General features: G+C 40.0%; 2 protein-coding genes across 5 annotated transcripts in view; both read left to right on the forward strand.

The window, feature by feature from the left end:
• Positions 1-496: 496 nt before the first annotated feature.
• On the forward strand, positions 497-12,721 carry ptpn2a (protein tyrosine phosphatase non-receptor type 2a). 2 transcript variants are annotated; one of them, XM_079693198.1, is made up of 9 exons: positions 497-727; positions 1,931-2,021; positions 2,107-2,207; positions 2,362-2,460; positions 3,067-3,204; positions 4,728-4,937; positions 7,977-8,141; positions 9,925-10,163; positions 10,954-12,721. In XM_079693198.1, exons 1-9 carry the CDS (start codon positions 671-673, stop codon positions 11,141-11,143), a joined length of 1,290 nt encoding a protein of 429 aa, XP_079549324.1. In that variant the 5' UTR covers positions 497-670; the 3' UTR covers positions 11,144-12,721. The 2 variants fall into 2 exon arrangements, with proteins under 2 accessions (XP_079549324.1, XP_079549323.1); XM_079693197.1 differs by having other exon boundaries at positions 499-727; positions 9,922-10,163.
• Positions 12,722-13,163: 442 nt separating this feature from the next.
• cep76 (centrosomal protein 76) overlaps positions 13,164-17,501 on the forward strand; it is a 35,688-nt gene continuing 31,350 nt past the window's right edge. The window contains exon 1 of one of the 3 annotated variants that reach the window (XM_079693194.1): positions 13,164-13,566. In XM_079693194.1, the coding sequence (XP_079549320.1) occupies positions 13,504-13,566 (63 nt within the window). In that variant the 5' untranslated portion in view covers positions 13,164-13,503. The remainder of the gene's footprint in view (positions 13,567-17,501) is intronic. The other 2 variants (XM_079693195.1, XM_079693193.1) reach the window with 2 other exon arrangements.

The following is a 17,501-nucleotide window of genomic DNA, read 5'->3' on the forward strand; positions in this document are numbered from 1 at the left end:
ATGTTGAAACGTGTCATGTCGATCTGAACATCGAATAGTAGCCTATATAATTTCGAAAAAATTAAAACTCTTAGCTGAAATGTATTAGTTAACTCTATTAAGTGACATATTCTTACATTTTCCCCGACCGGTCACCGTGGTTGCCAGGTTAGTAGATTAAAACACTTATATTTGAACGCTTTTAGACTAGAGGAATGTGACAAACTTGTTTTAAAAAATATTTATTTTGTATTGTATGATACTTTATTTGTTACTCTAACCATGGCTTCTGTAGTATGTAAACAAATAAATAAAGATACATTATTATTTTTCTTAAATAGCTACATTGGTTATTGTAGTAGACCAGGTTTGTTTTATTTATATATATATTTAAAATACATTTTATATGATTTAACATAGTTGTACACAAAGATAACAAAGAACTATGTGATTTTAGTTGATTCGTTGTTGTTTTTTATTAAGTTGACAAAAAAGCGCAACTGGCAACCCAAGTCAGTGAGCCTGCATATGGCCTGCATGCAGTACTGTGCAGGAGCAGACTCCCCGCAGGGATCCCCAGGGTTACACACACTGCTGTTTAGATGGCTGACAGAAAGGAGTAACTTGGTGAACCGTGCTGCAAACACTCTGGGATCATCTAGCAAGTGTCTCGGGCACTTATTACGATAACATGGAGCAAGAATTTGAAGACATTGATTCGTCCGGGAGATGGCAAAACCTTTACAATGTAAGTCGGGACACTGGGCCTCTGGTGTTTCTATGACGATCGGTTGCTAACTTACTTGTCTAGCTAATTTGGCTAGCTAGCCAGTAAGATACCTTTCCCGGTATCTGGTTACTTTTAGCCTTCTACACGACCAATGTAATTATGTTAACTTATACAACTCAAAACATGGTTTGGGGTTATAAGTAGTGCTATGCAGATAGTGAACAGCTTAGAGGCGAATGAGAAACAATCAATCCGCGCTTGTAGTCGCTGACTTCCGTAGCTAGAAAGCTTTTAACGTTAGCTTGAAAACGTGCAGCGGCACAGTGTTCATGGTGGAGCTCAGTTAGCTAAGGCTGAATGACGCTACCAGACGTCAGCTGCAGTTTCTGAGAACTCATAAGGACTTCCAGAGAAAAGCGCATGTGTTTCACCACCAGCTGTCCAACATAGCCCAGCTAGTAGTTTATGATTTTTCTGTTCCTGTTTTCTGCTTAGGCTATGGCCATGTCATATTTCACATTAGCTACTCACCTGGATCGCCTGTAGTCTGAAAGGTTGTCTAGCAGCTAGCTAACCGTTGGAAGTTAGAGAGGCAAACTAAAATAACGATGCTACTGTAAACAATCATTTTGTTAATTTAACAGGAATATAAATGTTGTCATAGAAGTGAACTAACTTCAGAGTAAATGCCTGAGGGAAATATATTATTTGATAGAAAAATAATAATAAGTCTTTATTTGTTTTGCTGACTTACTAATTGCATTAAAGGTCTACAATTATTCAGATGATATTATTATAATCTACTGCGAAGTAGAATACTATTTTTAATGTTACTTTATATTTGAAACTATTATAAGGCCTGTCAAAAACTTGTTTAGATCTATCATAATTGTTTCAGTAGACTCTTATAAATGATCTGAATCCCCATCCTATACGCACGTTAATAGCTCTGTGTCATAAAAACAAAACACAAAAGCATCCCAATAGAAATATTTGTATATAATAGATGTCATTGAATTCTAATAAACCTAGCACAAAATACATAGTGGATTGAATAGCTTTTATCTGTGTGTTACTGTTTTGACATGAATGTCGTCAGTGTCTCTGGCCCCTTTTATACATGCAGGATGTGTATTTCACATGTATGTTCCTGTTTGTCTAACAGTAGGGCTCCCTCCTTTTGTTTTTTAATCAATAATACAATTTCCTAACTCCCAACAGGAGATCCGTAACCAAGCCAGCGAATATCCTTACAAAGTGGCAAAACTCCCAATGAATCGGAATTTGAACCGCTACAGAGATGTCAGCCCATGTGAGTCTTAAAACAAATATGGTAGCAAAGCTTTATTGTAAAGGACATATGTGTAATGTATGTATGGGCTCTCATCTGGTTTCAGTCGATCACAGTCGGGTCAAACTTGAAAACTCTGAAAATGACTACATCAATGCAAGTTTAGTCATGATGGAGGAAGCCCAAAGAGCTTATATTCTGTCTCAGGTACGATACGAGCAATATCAATGTCTGCAAAAGAATACGCTGCATCTTTGAAGTATTTGATAAAGAATGCAACATTTTTCTCTGATGCTTGTGAACTTTTTATAAAGACAGGACATGCTTTCTCTATTTATATGAATTTCTTGTGCTTCAACAGGGGCCTCTAAGGAATACCTGTGGTCATTTCTGGCTAATGATTTGGGAGCAGTGTTCCAAAGCTGTTCTAATGCTCAACAGAATCATTGAAAAGGGATCTGTGAGTATACCTCAACACCTGCTATCGTTGCTTTTCTGGCTGTCTGTTTCAGCGTGTCATATCGTGATCAATCAAATGCATTGATATGACACTTTTCTAGCCTTAGGGACCACTAAGAGTGCTTTTTCCAACACAGGACAGTCACACGAGACACACACATGCGCACACTGGGGGAAAAGGCCATACAATGTTTTAAAAAATAATAATTTCCTGGCAATTTTTTTTAGAATATGTATATGATTGTTTTTTACTGTTAAAAGAAGAAGACTTATTTTCTGCTAAGGAAACTACTGAGAGGAAAATATTGAAATAACATACATTACCGTACCTTTATCAACTACCACTTATCTATATCAATGACTATTTTGTAGCTATTTACTTTTGAAGAAATATAAAATGCTGTGGCTTGAATAATGATTTGCATCTAATATGTTTGATGGTTGAACACAATATGTCTCCTACTAAATATCCAGCTGTGTGCAGTGGAGGTTTGAATATGCTTTGTGGGAGCTGCCTATGTATGGATCCTCAATCAGTGTTCATTTATTCTGCACATAAATGCGGCTTCCTATAAAAAATGAAGTCAATTCATTTTTGTGTCAACAGGAAAAGTGTGCACAGTACTGGCCCACCTCAGAGGAGCATCCAATGTCTTTCACTGACACAGGGTTTGTGGTCAGGCTGCTCTCAGAGGAAGACCAATCCTATTACACAATACGGGTGCTAGAACTACAAAACACAATGGTGAGCATGAGAAGCAGTCTATAAGAGAATAACACAGTGGTGCAATTTGGAGGCTATATGAGGTGAAAACTGCTTTGTGTCTAGTTCAGAAACATGTTTTTCTTTATTCAGACTACTGGCCCTGAGCATAATTGAGCTGTCTCAACTTGTAGCATCTTGAGTGGTCGTATTGGCCTAAAAACCTTTCTTTCAAAAAAAGCCTTTGATTAAACTTGTGTTTCTTTTTTATATATATATTACGCCCCTTGTAGCACTTTGGGATTACTTTTAGCAATGAAAGGTGCTTCACAAATAACATTTATTATTATTATTGTTGTTGTTAGGACAAGCATCAAAGTCTAAATGTACGGAGAGGATAAACCAGGGGTGGGGAACCTTTTTCCTCTCAAGGGCCATTTCAATTTTTTCAACATCCTCCGAGGGCTGTACAAATGATTGACCTCTGCTTAAAAATACTAAAATCACAACCAATTAATTTGGCCTTTCTTTCATGCTGTGCAAAGAAAAAACAACCTCTTAATCCAGATATCTTACCAATGCATGACTCGCGTATTCACGTGCACGGTTGTGGCATGACCACCAAAACAGAAAGATATGGACACAAGATGTGTGCAAATGTATTTAGTTTCCTATCCATGTGGACATGATTTAAGTGATGGGGGACCTAACCTCTGCGGGGCATGCTCCCCCGGGAAGATTTTGTTTTTTAATGTTGAAGTTAAAAGCATCAATCTGGTGCACTTTGAGAGCAACATCAGGAGATCTATGGATACATCTTTCAACACCCATATGAAGCAGAACTGTAAGCAGATTTATTTTTCTATATGGATATTTTACAAATTGCTCCTTTTTCAAACTGTATTCTTGTTTATTAATAACAACTTTTTTTACTGTCATATAGTATTTTATACCAGTTTACTTTATTCTCTTATTTTTTTATAACTATAATGATCATATAAAGACGTGCCTTTACCTCACTGGTTGTAGAAAAAGCTTCTTATATTCGTTAGCATAGCTAGCTAACCAGATGCTAATAACAACAAAGTTATTGATCAGTATGACAGATGAACAGATCGCCTCTGGGCTTTCAACTAAAGACACAGACACGCAAAAACTGCGGCATATGTACAGCTCCTTATGGGTACTGCAATTAATGAATTGCCGGAGTGGCGATCTGGTGCTCTCTGTCAGAACTGCACCCCTATCAAACGAGACATAATACCACGTGATGACACGTTAGGCTCGTGTTGTGTTCAAGGACCCTGACCTTGGCTAGGAAAAACAGGCACTCTTGTTTAATATTTTTGGGGTCTAGATTTCTGAAATGTTTTTCTTTTTTGCGTGTTCTTATAAATGATCTCGAGGGCCATACCAAATTGTCTCGCGGGCCGTATACGGCCCGGAGGCTGGAGGTTTCCCACCCCTGGGATAAACGCTGTGATTGCATCATATATTGTGTGATGATTTCCTAGTGACAAATCATCATGCAGTGCTCTGTGAATAAAACATGTTATCTGTCACAGACGGGGGAGTCGAGGGAGATCTACCACTTTCACTACACCACGTGGCCTGACTTTGGAGTCCCAGAATCCCCAGCCTCCTTCCTCAACTTCCTCTTTAAGGTCCGGGAGTCCGGCTCGTTGGGAGCAGAACAGGGTCCCGCAGTGGTGCACTGCAGCGCTGGGATTGGACGCTCGGGGACCCTCGCCTTGGTGGACACCTGCCTGGTCCTGGTGAGATTGGGGGGGGTGGTGTGTCTGCACCTAAAGTCAGTTTTGGAGGGAATTGTTGTTTAATGTTGAAAACAAAGCGTTAAAACATTACTCAGGGCATCATTCTTCCAAGAGAGTCAAATGAGATGATGGTGTTACGATGACTTACTAGGACATAGCTGCAATTTGAAAAAGGATATGTGGCAAGGTGGTATTATTAGTGCGAATGCTGTTTACAGCATTCCACTATAGTACTTCAAATCTTTATTAGTGCAAATGCTGTTTACAGCATTCCACTATAGTACTTCAAATCTTTATTAGTGCGAATGCTGTTTACAGCATTCCACTATAGTACTTCAAATCTTTATTAGTGTGAATGCTCTTTACAGCATTCCACTATAGTACTTCAAATCTTTATTCCCCTTATTATTATTTCAGCCAATACTTTGGCTCTCCATAACTTCAGTTTATTAACTAAACTATTCAGCCTGTTCAGGAATCGAGGGAAACCTTCAACTTTTTCAAAATATTTTATACTTTTTGAAATATTCAGCTTTTTAAACTCTTTTTTTAACATTGAAGTCAATGGAAAGAGCCTTCAAATCAGCCAATACTTTAGCTCTCCATAACTTCAGCTTACTTTCAGCTACAGAAACCATTCAACTATTAAACTATTCAGCCTTTTCAGCAATTGATTCGAAACTTTCAACTTTTTCAAAATATTTCACACCTTTTGAAATATTCAGCTTTTTAAACTTTTTTTTTTAACATTGAAGTCAATGGGAAGAGCCTTCAAATCAGCCAATACTTTAGCTCTCCATAACTTCAGCTTACTTTCAGCTACACAAACCATTCAACTATTAAACTATTCAGCCTTTTCAGCAATTGATTGGAAACTTTCAACTCTTTCAAAATATTTCTCACCTTTTGAAATATTCAAAAGGTGAGAAATAATAGTTTTTTATATATAAACTCTTTTTTTAACATCAAAGTCAATGGGAGATGCCATCAAATCCACTTTTGCTACACTTTGCGCCAAATGCTTCTCCTTCCACATAATTTCAGGGAGACACTTCATTCTAACTTTCAAATGATCACAAGACCGTCAGCTATTCAATTCATATTCAGATTTTTGATATCTTTTACACTTTTTGAGATATTGAATTTAGTTTGGAGCTTGGTAGAGAGGCCTTTTTCAGATTTTAACATTACAGTGGATGGAGCAGCTTGTTAAGTCTAGAGTGCTTTGATCTCAAAATAGAGTGGAGCAGTGCTTAAAATTCTCCCCCGAAAATGTTTTAAACTTGCCATAATTCCTAATAATAATAACCCTACACTCCTCAGACATATTTTTTCATAAAAAACGTAGGAAAACATCTCCTAGGTTGTAAAATAAAAAAAGAATTAGAAAACAAATTAAACAAAATGCCTCTTGAGGGCATGAAGGGACAAAAAGTCCAGCTAGCTCCCAATTGATTCCCATGTTAAGAACATCCGGATCTTTCTTCAGAACAGAGTGAAGTGCACTTTAGACAAACTGCTCTCCTCTTCACATTTACCACACAAAACCCCCCCAAAAAAACATTTCAGTTCATTGGGGTTCCCTGATGCTCAAGGCCTGGTCATTTTTTGATAGGAACCATATTTTTTGAACAGGTGGCAAAATTGTCAGATATACTCCTCAATGCATTCTTATGGGACTCAGTGCTGCAGTTGGTTGTCATGGTGTTGCTGGGCAGATTGGAGCCACACACACACGCACACGCACACAAACACAAACACGCGTGAGTCATCATCCAATCAGGGCAGACACCATGGAACCCTTTGATCTCTGGGTTTACACACACAGGTGTTTGTAAACATTCAATCACTACTACTTACATTTGATATCTTTATTTAACTCCTTCAGCCTAATTTCAGCTGCAGGAACCATTCAAATATCCAACTATTCAGCCTTTTCAGCACATGATGGGAAACTTAACTTTTTCAAAATATGAACGCACACTCGCTCTCGCTCTCGCTCTCTCACACTCACACTCTCTCTCTCTAACACACACTCTCTCACAGACAGACAGACACACACACACACACGCACACGTACACGCGCACACGCACACGCACACACACACTCACTCACTCACTCACTCTCTCTCATACAAACACACTCTCTCTCTCATACAAACACACTCTCTCTCTCTGACAGACAGACAGACTCACACACACACACACACACACACACAGACAGACTCGCACCCCCTCACACACTCTCTCTCTCTCACACACACAGGCACTCTCTCTCTCTCACACACACAGGCACACTCTCTCTCTCTCTCACACACACACACACACATTCACAAACTCTCTCTCTCTCAAACACAGGCACACACACTTTTTCAAACACAGACACACACAGACAGACACACACACTCTCAAACACAGACACACACACTCTCAGACACAGACACACACACACTCTCTCTCTCTCTCTCTCAAACACAGGTGCACACACACACTCTTTCAAACACAGACAGACACAGACAGACACATACACTCTCAAACACAGACACACACACTCTCAAACACAGACACACACACTCTCTCTCTCTCTCTCCATAGTTTTTGAACGGGTGGCAAAATGTTCAGATATACAACTCAATGCATTCTTATGGGACGCAGTGCTGCAGTTGGTTGTCTTTGATCTCTGGACACACACACACAGGTGTTATGATTGGGTGTTATGAGTAGGTGCTCAGGAATAGAAACAAACACTGACAGACTGGACTTTAACAGACTGTCTCAGCCTATTATTTTCTGTCTGATGGAGACTTCATACAGACTTCAACAGGTTCCACATATTTTATACATTATGGGTGACGTATGGTTTTAGTCGAAAAGTTTGCAGTCAAAATATTCTGCTGCTTTCCCAAGCCTTTTTACTTTCTTTTCTCATCTTAATACAAATTCATTCACTACTACTTACATCTGATATTTAACTCCTTCAGCCTATTTTCAGCTCCAGAAACCATTCAACTATTCTTCACATGTTCATCTGATTTGCAGATGGACAGGAGGAAGAACCCGTCATCAGTAGACATTCAGAAGGTGCTTCTGGACATGAGGGAGTACCGCATGGGCCTGATCCAGACCCCAGACCAGCTGCGCTTCTCCTACATGGCCGTCATCGAGGGAGCCAAGCTCACCCTGCCAGAGTGCTCAGCAGCGCAGGTAGCACAGGGCTAGGGATTAACCCTGTAATTACCTCAGGCTCACCTCGAGCTGTTATGTTGCAGCAAACCTCAGATACCTGAGGCCAGACAGGAGAAGGCCAAAGTCTGCAACTGTATTCCATCAAATACACTGTTATTGAAACTATTGTGCAGTCTTATGTAAACAGTTTTAGTCAATGAGCTAGAACAGACATTTTTACAGTTTTAAGCTCTAGTTTTTACATTAAAACCATTTTTGGAAACAGGCGGAGGTTATTCACCAGTCAGTGAGTTTAGGCACCTTAATCAACAGCCATATCCTTGTAACTGAGGGCTTGGCTCGCACACCTAGTATTGATATCATTTATTTGCACCTCTCCCTGCTCCTGGTAATATGCAGCTATTTTTAGGCTTTGAACTACAAATGTATAAACTAGTGTTAATTTCGTCAGCTATTTTTTTATTTAGTTTTAGTCTTAGTCCTGTGTTAAATTTCCTTTCGTTTTAGTCATATTTAGTCACCTTCATCCTGTTTTTATTTCGTCAAGTTTTAGTCGACTAAAAGTCTGAGCATTTTAGTCTTATTTTAGTCAACTAAAACAGTAACTATTTTAGTCAAGATTTAGTCGACTAAAAGTCTGAAAATTGTAGTCATATTTTAGTCAAAAGAAAATTAATTATTTTAGTCTACTTTTTGTCTTTTTTAGTCATCAGATTATATAGAACATTTCAGTCAAACTAGTCTAGCCAAAACCAATAATTTGTCATTTTAGTATATAAATAAATAAGATTATATCTTGTCCTTATTTGATGAAAAACACAGGTTGAATGATTAAGAATGCAGCTTTGCATCTGCTCAGGTTTGTGGTGTTTTTACCAGCTGTGTTATGGCCACATTGCTTCCCTTCTGATGAAACAATGCATTCGCTTTTTTTTTCTCCGCTTCATTGTAGCTAAAATGGGCCCAAATATCACATTGTTTCTTTCTCCCAAGCAGTGCAGGCTTTTTTGTGTGCGCTTTTTTTTTTCGTTGTCAGTCATTTTGACGGATAGGATTGTAACATTTCCGTCATAATCCATTATTACCCGTCGAGTGCACAATTTATCACTCACTCGCGCTAACGGGGGGGTATTCGGTTAGCGTGAGTGCGACCACTGCTCCCAAGCCCTGTTGTTGCCATTTTATTTTCTGTTAAATAAGGTTAGTTAGACCATGAGTTAGACCCGAGTCTTCCTGACAGTTCACATTGTGCCGCTGCCCGGTGTAATTCAAATGTACCGCCGCGCGCAGCACAGAGACACACAGCTGCTGCCCAGCCGCAGCACCGGAAATAGAACTGCTGGGAGAAAAACTGACTATCAGAAATGTAACGTTATCTTTGATAATATTTCGTCTCGTCATTTTTCGTCAACGAAAGTAAAGAGAGATTTTGGCAGTTTTTATTTAGTAAACTACATTTTCGTCTCGTCACTTTTCGTCAACGATATTGCATGATGTTTTTGTTGCAGTTATTGTTTACTGCCGTCGATGCCGTCTCGTCATCGTCTCGTTTTCGTCATGGAAAAAAAGGTCGTTGGCGACATATTTTGTCATAGTTTTAGTTAACAAAATTAACACTAGTATAAACACAGAGGTGAATTTTGTCATCTAAAGATTCACTATTAACTATTGTAGAGGGAATCTTTGGCACAATCTTAGGCAGTCAAACATTTTTCTTTAGCTTGACTAAGTCTGTCCTCCTGTAAGTTGGGAGTAAACTTAATTTGTCTTGTGTGTCTTTGTGTCTCATCCCCTGTAGCAGGATAAGCAGATACTCATGTCTAGAGATGGTTTAGAGGCAGATCTGCCCCCTCCACCTCCTCCACCCCCTCCACCCAGACCTCATCTCAACGACAACAGGCCCAACGGTCAGCCGGGAGCCTGTGCGGAGCCAGAGGCCACCTCAGGAGACCCCCTGTCAGCAGAACCCCTGTCAGCAGAACCCCTGTCAGTAGGAGAGCCAGAGAGTCAGGACCCCGACACAGCAGACAGCTCTGGGCAGTAAGTAACAGACCAGGGGCACATTCGCAAATATTCTGACACTCTGAGAGCTCCTAACTTAACCATTTCATGTTTAGCGTGGAGTCCGTGCTCAGGAGTTATTTAGGAAACTAACAGGGCTTTGAGAGAGATTTTACCAGTGTGGTTGGGAAAGTTGCTAGGTATGACAAATCCCCTCAAAAGGATTCATTTTCTGATTAAATAAAAATAAAAGCACTCGTATTGACCATGTGGATAGAATCGGAAGTGAAAACAATAAAATTATAATAATGATAAAAATATTCACTTATATAAAAATGAGCTTTCAAATTGCTTCATAGAAACAGAAAATACGCAGTTTAAATATAAATTAGAACAAAGGACATTTGCGGTAGCCAATTCACATACTATTTATTTGGTTTTATTTATTAACCATCCTGGTAGTTTTAGTATTTTATTTTAACTCACTGTCATTCAATGTTTGAAAAATATTTCTTCTACCTATCTATGTTTCAAGATGTTCTCCTCTGTTTAAGAACCTGAAGCCTCTGAAAAGTGCTCCTTTCAACTCCTAAGAGTTAACTTAGAAGCTCTCCTAAGGGCTGAGATGCTTTATGTTTTATCTTTACCAGGATCCACTCTTAACCGTAATAGGAAATCATTCTTAGAATTAGATGTATGAATACAGCCCCTGATCTCTAACCATCTTATAGTTTCATTTGACATTTATTATGTAATAGTTTTCTGGCAGATCAGTGGCACTGTGCTTCAGAAAAGCTGACTTCCTACTGTTACCTTGATCTTGTTTCAGTGTGAGAAAACGACATCGTGAGGAGAGGATCGCCAGCACCTCCCAGAAGGTCCAGCAGATGAAACAGAGACTGAGCGACTCGGAGAGGAAACGGGACAAATGGCTATACTGGACACCCATCCTGCTCAACGTGGGGGCTGGGGCAGCGGTGGCTGTGGGCCTGCTGGTGGTCTGGATGTACGCCCAGTGAAACACTCTGGGTCACTTTAAACGGACTCCTATTTTGCACCAGTACCTGGGATTAGGTTCTTCTCTAAGTAGATGTAGATGGTCAAATGTGCATAACTGAGGGTATTTATTTCTTACGGTCAAAATGTGGGAGCGCTAGATCAAATGATTGTGTGTATATTTTTCATGTAAGATCAAACAAACTAGTAACATCTCAGGATCTTGGTGCCAGCACGATGATTTCATTTTATTTTCTTCTTGTCACTCGATGAATGTACTGTATCATTGCAAATAGCTTTGAAAGAAACTTATTGAAGGTGCAGTACAAAGCAAAAAAAAACATTATCTATGATGGTCAGATTTGTGTTGATCATCTGTGGACACGTTTTACACTTGGCTTTATAAAATGACTTGTGTTGATTGTCCATCCTACCATCGATATGTAAGAAGACTCCAGTTCCTATAGGCTAGCTGTGTGGTTTTCCTTCATTTGTTTGTCTGTAGTGAAAGGTGCATATCAGACATGCATATAGAATTTTTCCAGAGCACCCCACTTGTTCTTCCATTCACATTTAAGCAGGGCATCCCAATAGGGCCAGATATATATTTGTTTGTGACTGGACACTTCATAGGGAGCTGCCTTGCTGATGTTTCAAACTCTGCTAGAATTGTAATCTTATTATTTTCTGTTCTATGAGCACCTTTTTAAAAGATTTTGGTTGTCACATGGATCATATAAGCTGTCGGGTCCCTCACCGCTTAGTGTGTGTATTTACCCACTGGATGGGTTCATGTGTGTATGTTCATGTTGTCCCACTGTTGTTTTTATGGAAACCAAAGCAAGGCTGTCCTTTTTTGGACGGTAACAGCCAGGCAAGCTGTTCAGTGATGAAACCTTGTACTCCCATGTGGAATGTGTTGTCTGTTGAATTTCTGACACAACTGCATTACAAAATGATTCATATTAGCTTTACGTTGTGTGTGACTTCTTAATTTGAACCGGTAGAATCATCACTTGTCGTCATTTGTTTTCCGTTGACTAGGACCAATCTAAAGCTATAATGGTGCAATTTAGAAGTTGTAGCGGAGAACCTTGGATAACATTTGAGTTAGGAAAGAGTGATAGCATACATGTTTGTATCTATTTGTTTGCTGGTTGAGATAGCTTTTAATGTGCCTTGAAGTGAAAAAAAATGTGTGCTCCAAGGTTTCCTAGTATACAGATTAAGGTTAATGTGAGGAATAATATTCCACGTAACATGTTAGAACTGCATTGACGGGTTTGTAGTTACTTGAGGTGTGAGTTGATTGTAGACCTAATGTGTCATTAGCCTGTACTGATGTCTGAGAGGAAATTGTGTGTTGCTAATTTACTAGTTACCACTGATGGACATGGCTTTTACTTAGTTCTTATTTAACCCAGAAGAGACACATTTGATCATAACATTCCATTCATTCTTGTTTTCCACATAAGATTTCAGGGGAGTTTTGTAAACTGCTGAGCTGCAGTGAGAACATGAGAGATGGCTTTTGAAGACGAAAAAAAAAGCAAACAAACATGAAATACTTCTTAAAATAAACATTCATCTTTTTTACCAAATCATGCTGTCTGCTTGTATTTTTTCTTTAACTCTGGGTCCACCATCAGTTCTCAGCTCCTTGCACTGCAGGGCCGTGCATCGTTTAATTCTGACCATGAGCTAAATCAACAGCCAGACCGGAGGCCTCAACATGGATTCCAGGAATTTATTCAATATTTCAAGAAGAGGCCTTGCTCATATTGATCACTGTAGTAATTTCATTTTATCTTGTCTGTTGACTGGCATCTGCTTATTTGGAGTAGGCCTACTATTACTAGAAAAAAGAATAATTTAAATCGTCTTAATTTAAAATTTGTAGCTCAATGGGTGAAAAAATAAGTAACAGGTGCACTACAAAGGGGTCCTCACAGATTACAAAACAATAGGACGACTGATATAACCCTGAATAAAAGAGCGGATCAAAATTCTACCGAAATTATATAAAACTAAAGCAGACATGACTTAACATAAATCATTTGGTCAGTGATATCAAAATGGACGTATATTATTTATTTGTTCTAAGACGGAGTAGTTGAAAGCGACAGTTGTCCTCAGGACTCTGCCAGGCTTCCCTGGAGCCACATTCCCGCTTCCTGTTCCGCCACAGTTTAAAACTATGGCAGTTGTGGCTATCCTCCCCAACGGGCTGCCGTCATAGATATTTGACTATGTTACAGACGAGACATGTTTACAAGGATTGAGATATTACTCAAACACACGTGTATCGTTACTTATTGTACACTATTAAAAAGGTAGCAAGGTATTTGTGCTCAGAACGCTCCCGGACTCCTCAGCAACAGTGATGTCCCTTTCTCCGGAGAGAGCCTCCGAGCTGAAGCAGATCATCCACAACCATCTTCTGAAGGTGAGCAAACCGCTGTAACTTCGGAATGCTCAATAGGCTAGGTTTGGTAGTTATGCATTGTGTTTTCGAAGGTAGACCGGTATGCTAAATAACTGGGGTTACGTACAGTAAAGGCCCAGATACACCGGCCAGTCACCTGAGAAGTCGCCGACACCGACTGTTGCGTCGCCGGACTCTCCTGCATATTTGCCGACTTCGCGCACTGGAACCTTTATATACAGTCAACTGACTGGAACACACCGCAAATCCGAGCCGAGCACGTATAAACTGCGCATGCGTGAGTGGCAATAACTCTCCTTACGGTAGTGTGTATTCATCATTCAAAAGAAGCAACAACCGGAAAACAGAGAAGAAGAAAAGACTCCGTGATATAAACAAACAACAAATAGCGTTTTTCTTTCCATTTTCACTCTCGTCCATTGAAAACATGAACGAGCAGGACGAACGGGAGGTACTGGAGCTAGCAGCCCTTGGACTCACGCTTGTGTTAAATCATTTGTTTACCTCCCTCACTTCCGTTAACGCTTCTCATTCGCTAGCTGAACAGCCAATTGGTGTTATCCCTTTGTCCGACTTCCAGTGGTGTTCTCGACGCCGATTCAACAAGAAAAGGCGTCAGGTCGGCAGAAAAGACCCGACGGTGCGGCGCACACCACTCCGAATAGGGCGTGACCATGCTCATGTTCGGCCTGACTCCCATTTACTGCCGATTTCGGGCCGGTGTATCTGGGCCTTAAGTCCCGCCCATAAACTTCCGACCCATGGGACTTTATTTTTGGAAAAATTATATAATGAAGTCAATGGGGAGAGAAAACATATCTTTCGATCCCGTTTGAATTGTGCCATGAATTACACATATGATGTTTTTCAATCTTTACAAAATAATTTCCATGTCAAAAAAGTTTTAGTTTGTCGTAAAACTGTTGAAATATAAGACTAAGAGAAATACGCAACTAGAAAGACTACAAATCCCAGATTAAGTCGAGGTCAGTAAGTGATGTCATAACTGATGTCATAATTGTTTTCCTCCACTAAATATAAGAGATGGATAAGATAACTTTAACAAGATGCCTGTGTGCTTAGTACCAGGTTGTAATCATACCAGCAATGGGTCTTGCTCGTTCCTTAGCCTTGTCATTTTTATTAGCCTTAACATGAAGTAACATTAAAGAGCATCTTGCAGGTTGTTTTTTTTTCTACATTATTCTTAAACTTGCTTGAAAATTACAATAAAAAAATAAATAAGTGAATGTAGGATTTGATATTTTTTACGAGACATAGGGGCAGGAATTCAGAGGGAAAGGAGCAATTTTGAGCTCTGCTCTTAAAAACGGCTTTTTTTTAAGGTCATACGTCAAACTCGTCATATTACATCACAAAGGGTAAACATCTCCGCTCTCTGACCGCGGGTATAGTTAGTAGTTGCGTTGAGTTGAGCGGTTGTGTTTTAGTGAGCTGGTATTTTTCGGTAGTTTTACATTGTATTTCACCATTTGTAATCATGGTGCAGTATTGTGTTTGTGCAGGTTGCACAAATACCAGCCTGTCAGGACATCGAGTCCACAGTTTCCCTCACGGGAAAAGGACCAGAGCTAGCGTTCGTTCCTGGGTGCGTTGTGCATTCAACTCCCTGCAGCACATACTCTCCACAGCTTTATCAGGAAACCGGATTACATCTCTCTCTCCCCTCCCCCCCCCCCCCCCCCCCCCCCCCTTCGCTGCTCTCTCTCTCTCTCCCCTCCGGTACACGGCACCGTAAGACGTAGTGTGGAGTTGCATTAGGTAACGCTGTGGTGGCTATACTATTCCAGCCGTCTCCTTTGTGTTTGTTTGTTTCCCCCTGTCTTCGTTGTTTGTGTGTGCGTAGTGGCTGTCACTCCTGGCCCCCGGCTCAACCTCCACTCACCTGCTGCAATCAGCTGTACACCCTCCCCGACTACACACCTGCTTTCCATCAAGCTATTTACAACGGCATATCAACGGAGGCTCCACAACCTTTCTCCGCCAGATCGTCAAGTATCAGCCGTATCTCGCGTCTCCCCTCCGGTACACAGCACCGTAGTGTGGAGTTGCATTAGGTAACGCGAGATACGGCTGATACTTGCGCATTAGTTTCTGTTATGGATCAGTATCAACAGTCCTGCCAGTAACGTTACTATATTATCAATGCTACTTTAGTTATAGCCTGATAAATGATAGCTAACTTCACAATGTTGTAATGTGACGCTAGCTAACATTCTGTAGCTAACGCCGGTCACTCACCAAGATAGCTGCCCAGTTTTCCACTGGTTCTCCTCACACCACAGCTCAATTTCTCTCCGATGGCCGTTATTTCTTCTAATCCTTGGCTGCTCCTGGTCCCTTGGACGCCTAGCAGGCTCATAATTATAAGGTTGTGGTCCGTCATATGCATTCGAATATTCATGTTCAACTTCTTCTGTGTCTTCTGTGTCGAAACTAGCATTGGGATCCATGTTTATTAATACGTTACACCGGCCGCTCTCCCCCTTGTTTCCCCTTTGTTACGTCACACGCACGTGCCGAGGCTTTTTTATGCGGAAGTGAACATTTCTTACAAAAACGACGCCAGATGTCACTGTAGTGTATATTTCTGTTTATCTTTTTGAAAATCTAGTGTATTCATCATTTTCCTACACATTTATTCACAGGTGTCTTTAACCTGGAAGTTGCTCTTTAAGTAACCCAAAATGTTAAACAGTAAGAGTAGTAGTCATATTTCGTGAACCCTTTGTTGTTACGTCACAGCGTATACTTCAGCGGAATATCAAAACAGCGGTCCGGGGTGCAAAACGCATCAATGACAGCGACCCTCTACCACACAAAACAACACCATTTATATAAACACCTATCATGACAGGGCACCCACAGCCAAGTAACAATTACAAATGAATTAAGTCGGCACGGCGGCCCACATTGAAAATGACTTAGGCCTACCTTTTATGATCAAATCACTTAAACACAAAGTCCATCCTTCTGTCCTTTTGGATGAAGCACTTGCGGGTCATTCAGCTGATCCTTTGCTGCTCCAGTTTATCATTGTAACTCAGTCTTGAAAATTACTCGGTTAATAATTTCGCAACGATGTCATCACTATCACTGAAGTGAGCCATCATGAACAAACTTATGCTAATCATAAATCTATCAATCATAAATCTATCGATTAGATTTATGATTCGAAAATAATAAAAGTAGGGTAGACATGTGGATATTATCCGGCTGAACAAAACGTGCATTTATCTAACAGGTTCGTTTTCCACAGACCTTATTTCGAGCTATTTTCCAAAATCCTATGGAGAAATCCCATTGCTTTCTGTCGAGGGAATCAGAGCGCGGCTTACTTTCCGGGTTTTAGGACGCGTCACTTCACCACTTGTACAGGTCCACTTGACCTCACAGCGGGCGGAACTTGTCATAAAGTCCGCGAAAATAAAGCCCAACCATTAGAGGAAAGATATGATTGGTCAATTGTACTGTCATTTGACATTACTCTCTCATTGAGTTACTATAGCGGGCCCTCTGTGAATGTAGAGAGGGACCAACAAGCCCTCCCGTCTTCACAGTAACTCGCAGAGACGGCATTTAACCCTTCACATTCCAACAGAAACTGAACATGCAGATTCGAAGGATTTATTTCTTTGGAAATGTTATTTTAAATACAATTAAATCAAGTTATTTTGGTAAAACTAATGAAAAATGTAACAATAAAAAAATATAAAAAATAATGTTTTCTAATATTCTTTTTTAGAATATCTTAAACAATGTAATAACTTTTAAAACTTTTTCCAGTCACTTGCCCCATGCATTCAGCAGCAGCAGGCCATTCACTTTGATTTGATCCCGTTATGAAATGTCATCATTTCGACAATAAATGAATGCTACATAAACGTTATCTTGCACATTTTATCTAACCATCT

The sequence above is a fragment of the Notothenia rossii genome (genome assembly GCF_949606895.1).
Source record: "Notothenia rossii genome assembly, chromosome: 7".
In the NCBI taxonomy this organism is placed as follows: domain Eukaryota; kingdom Metazoa; phylum Chordata; class Actinopteri; order Perciformes; family Nototheniidae; genus Notothenia; species Notothenia rossii.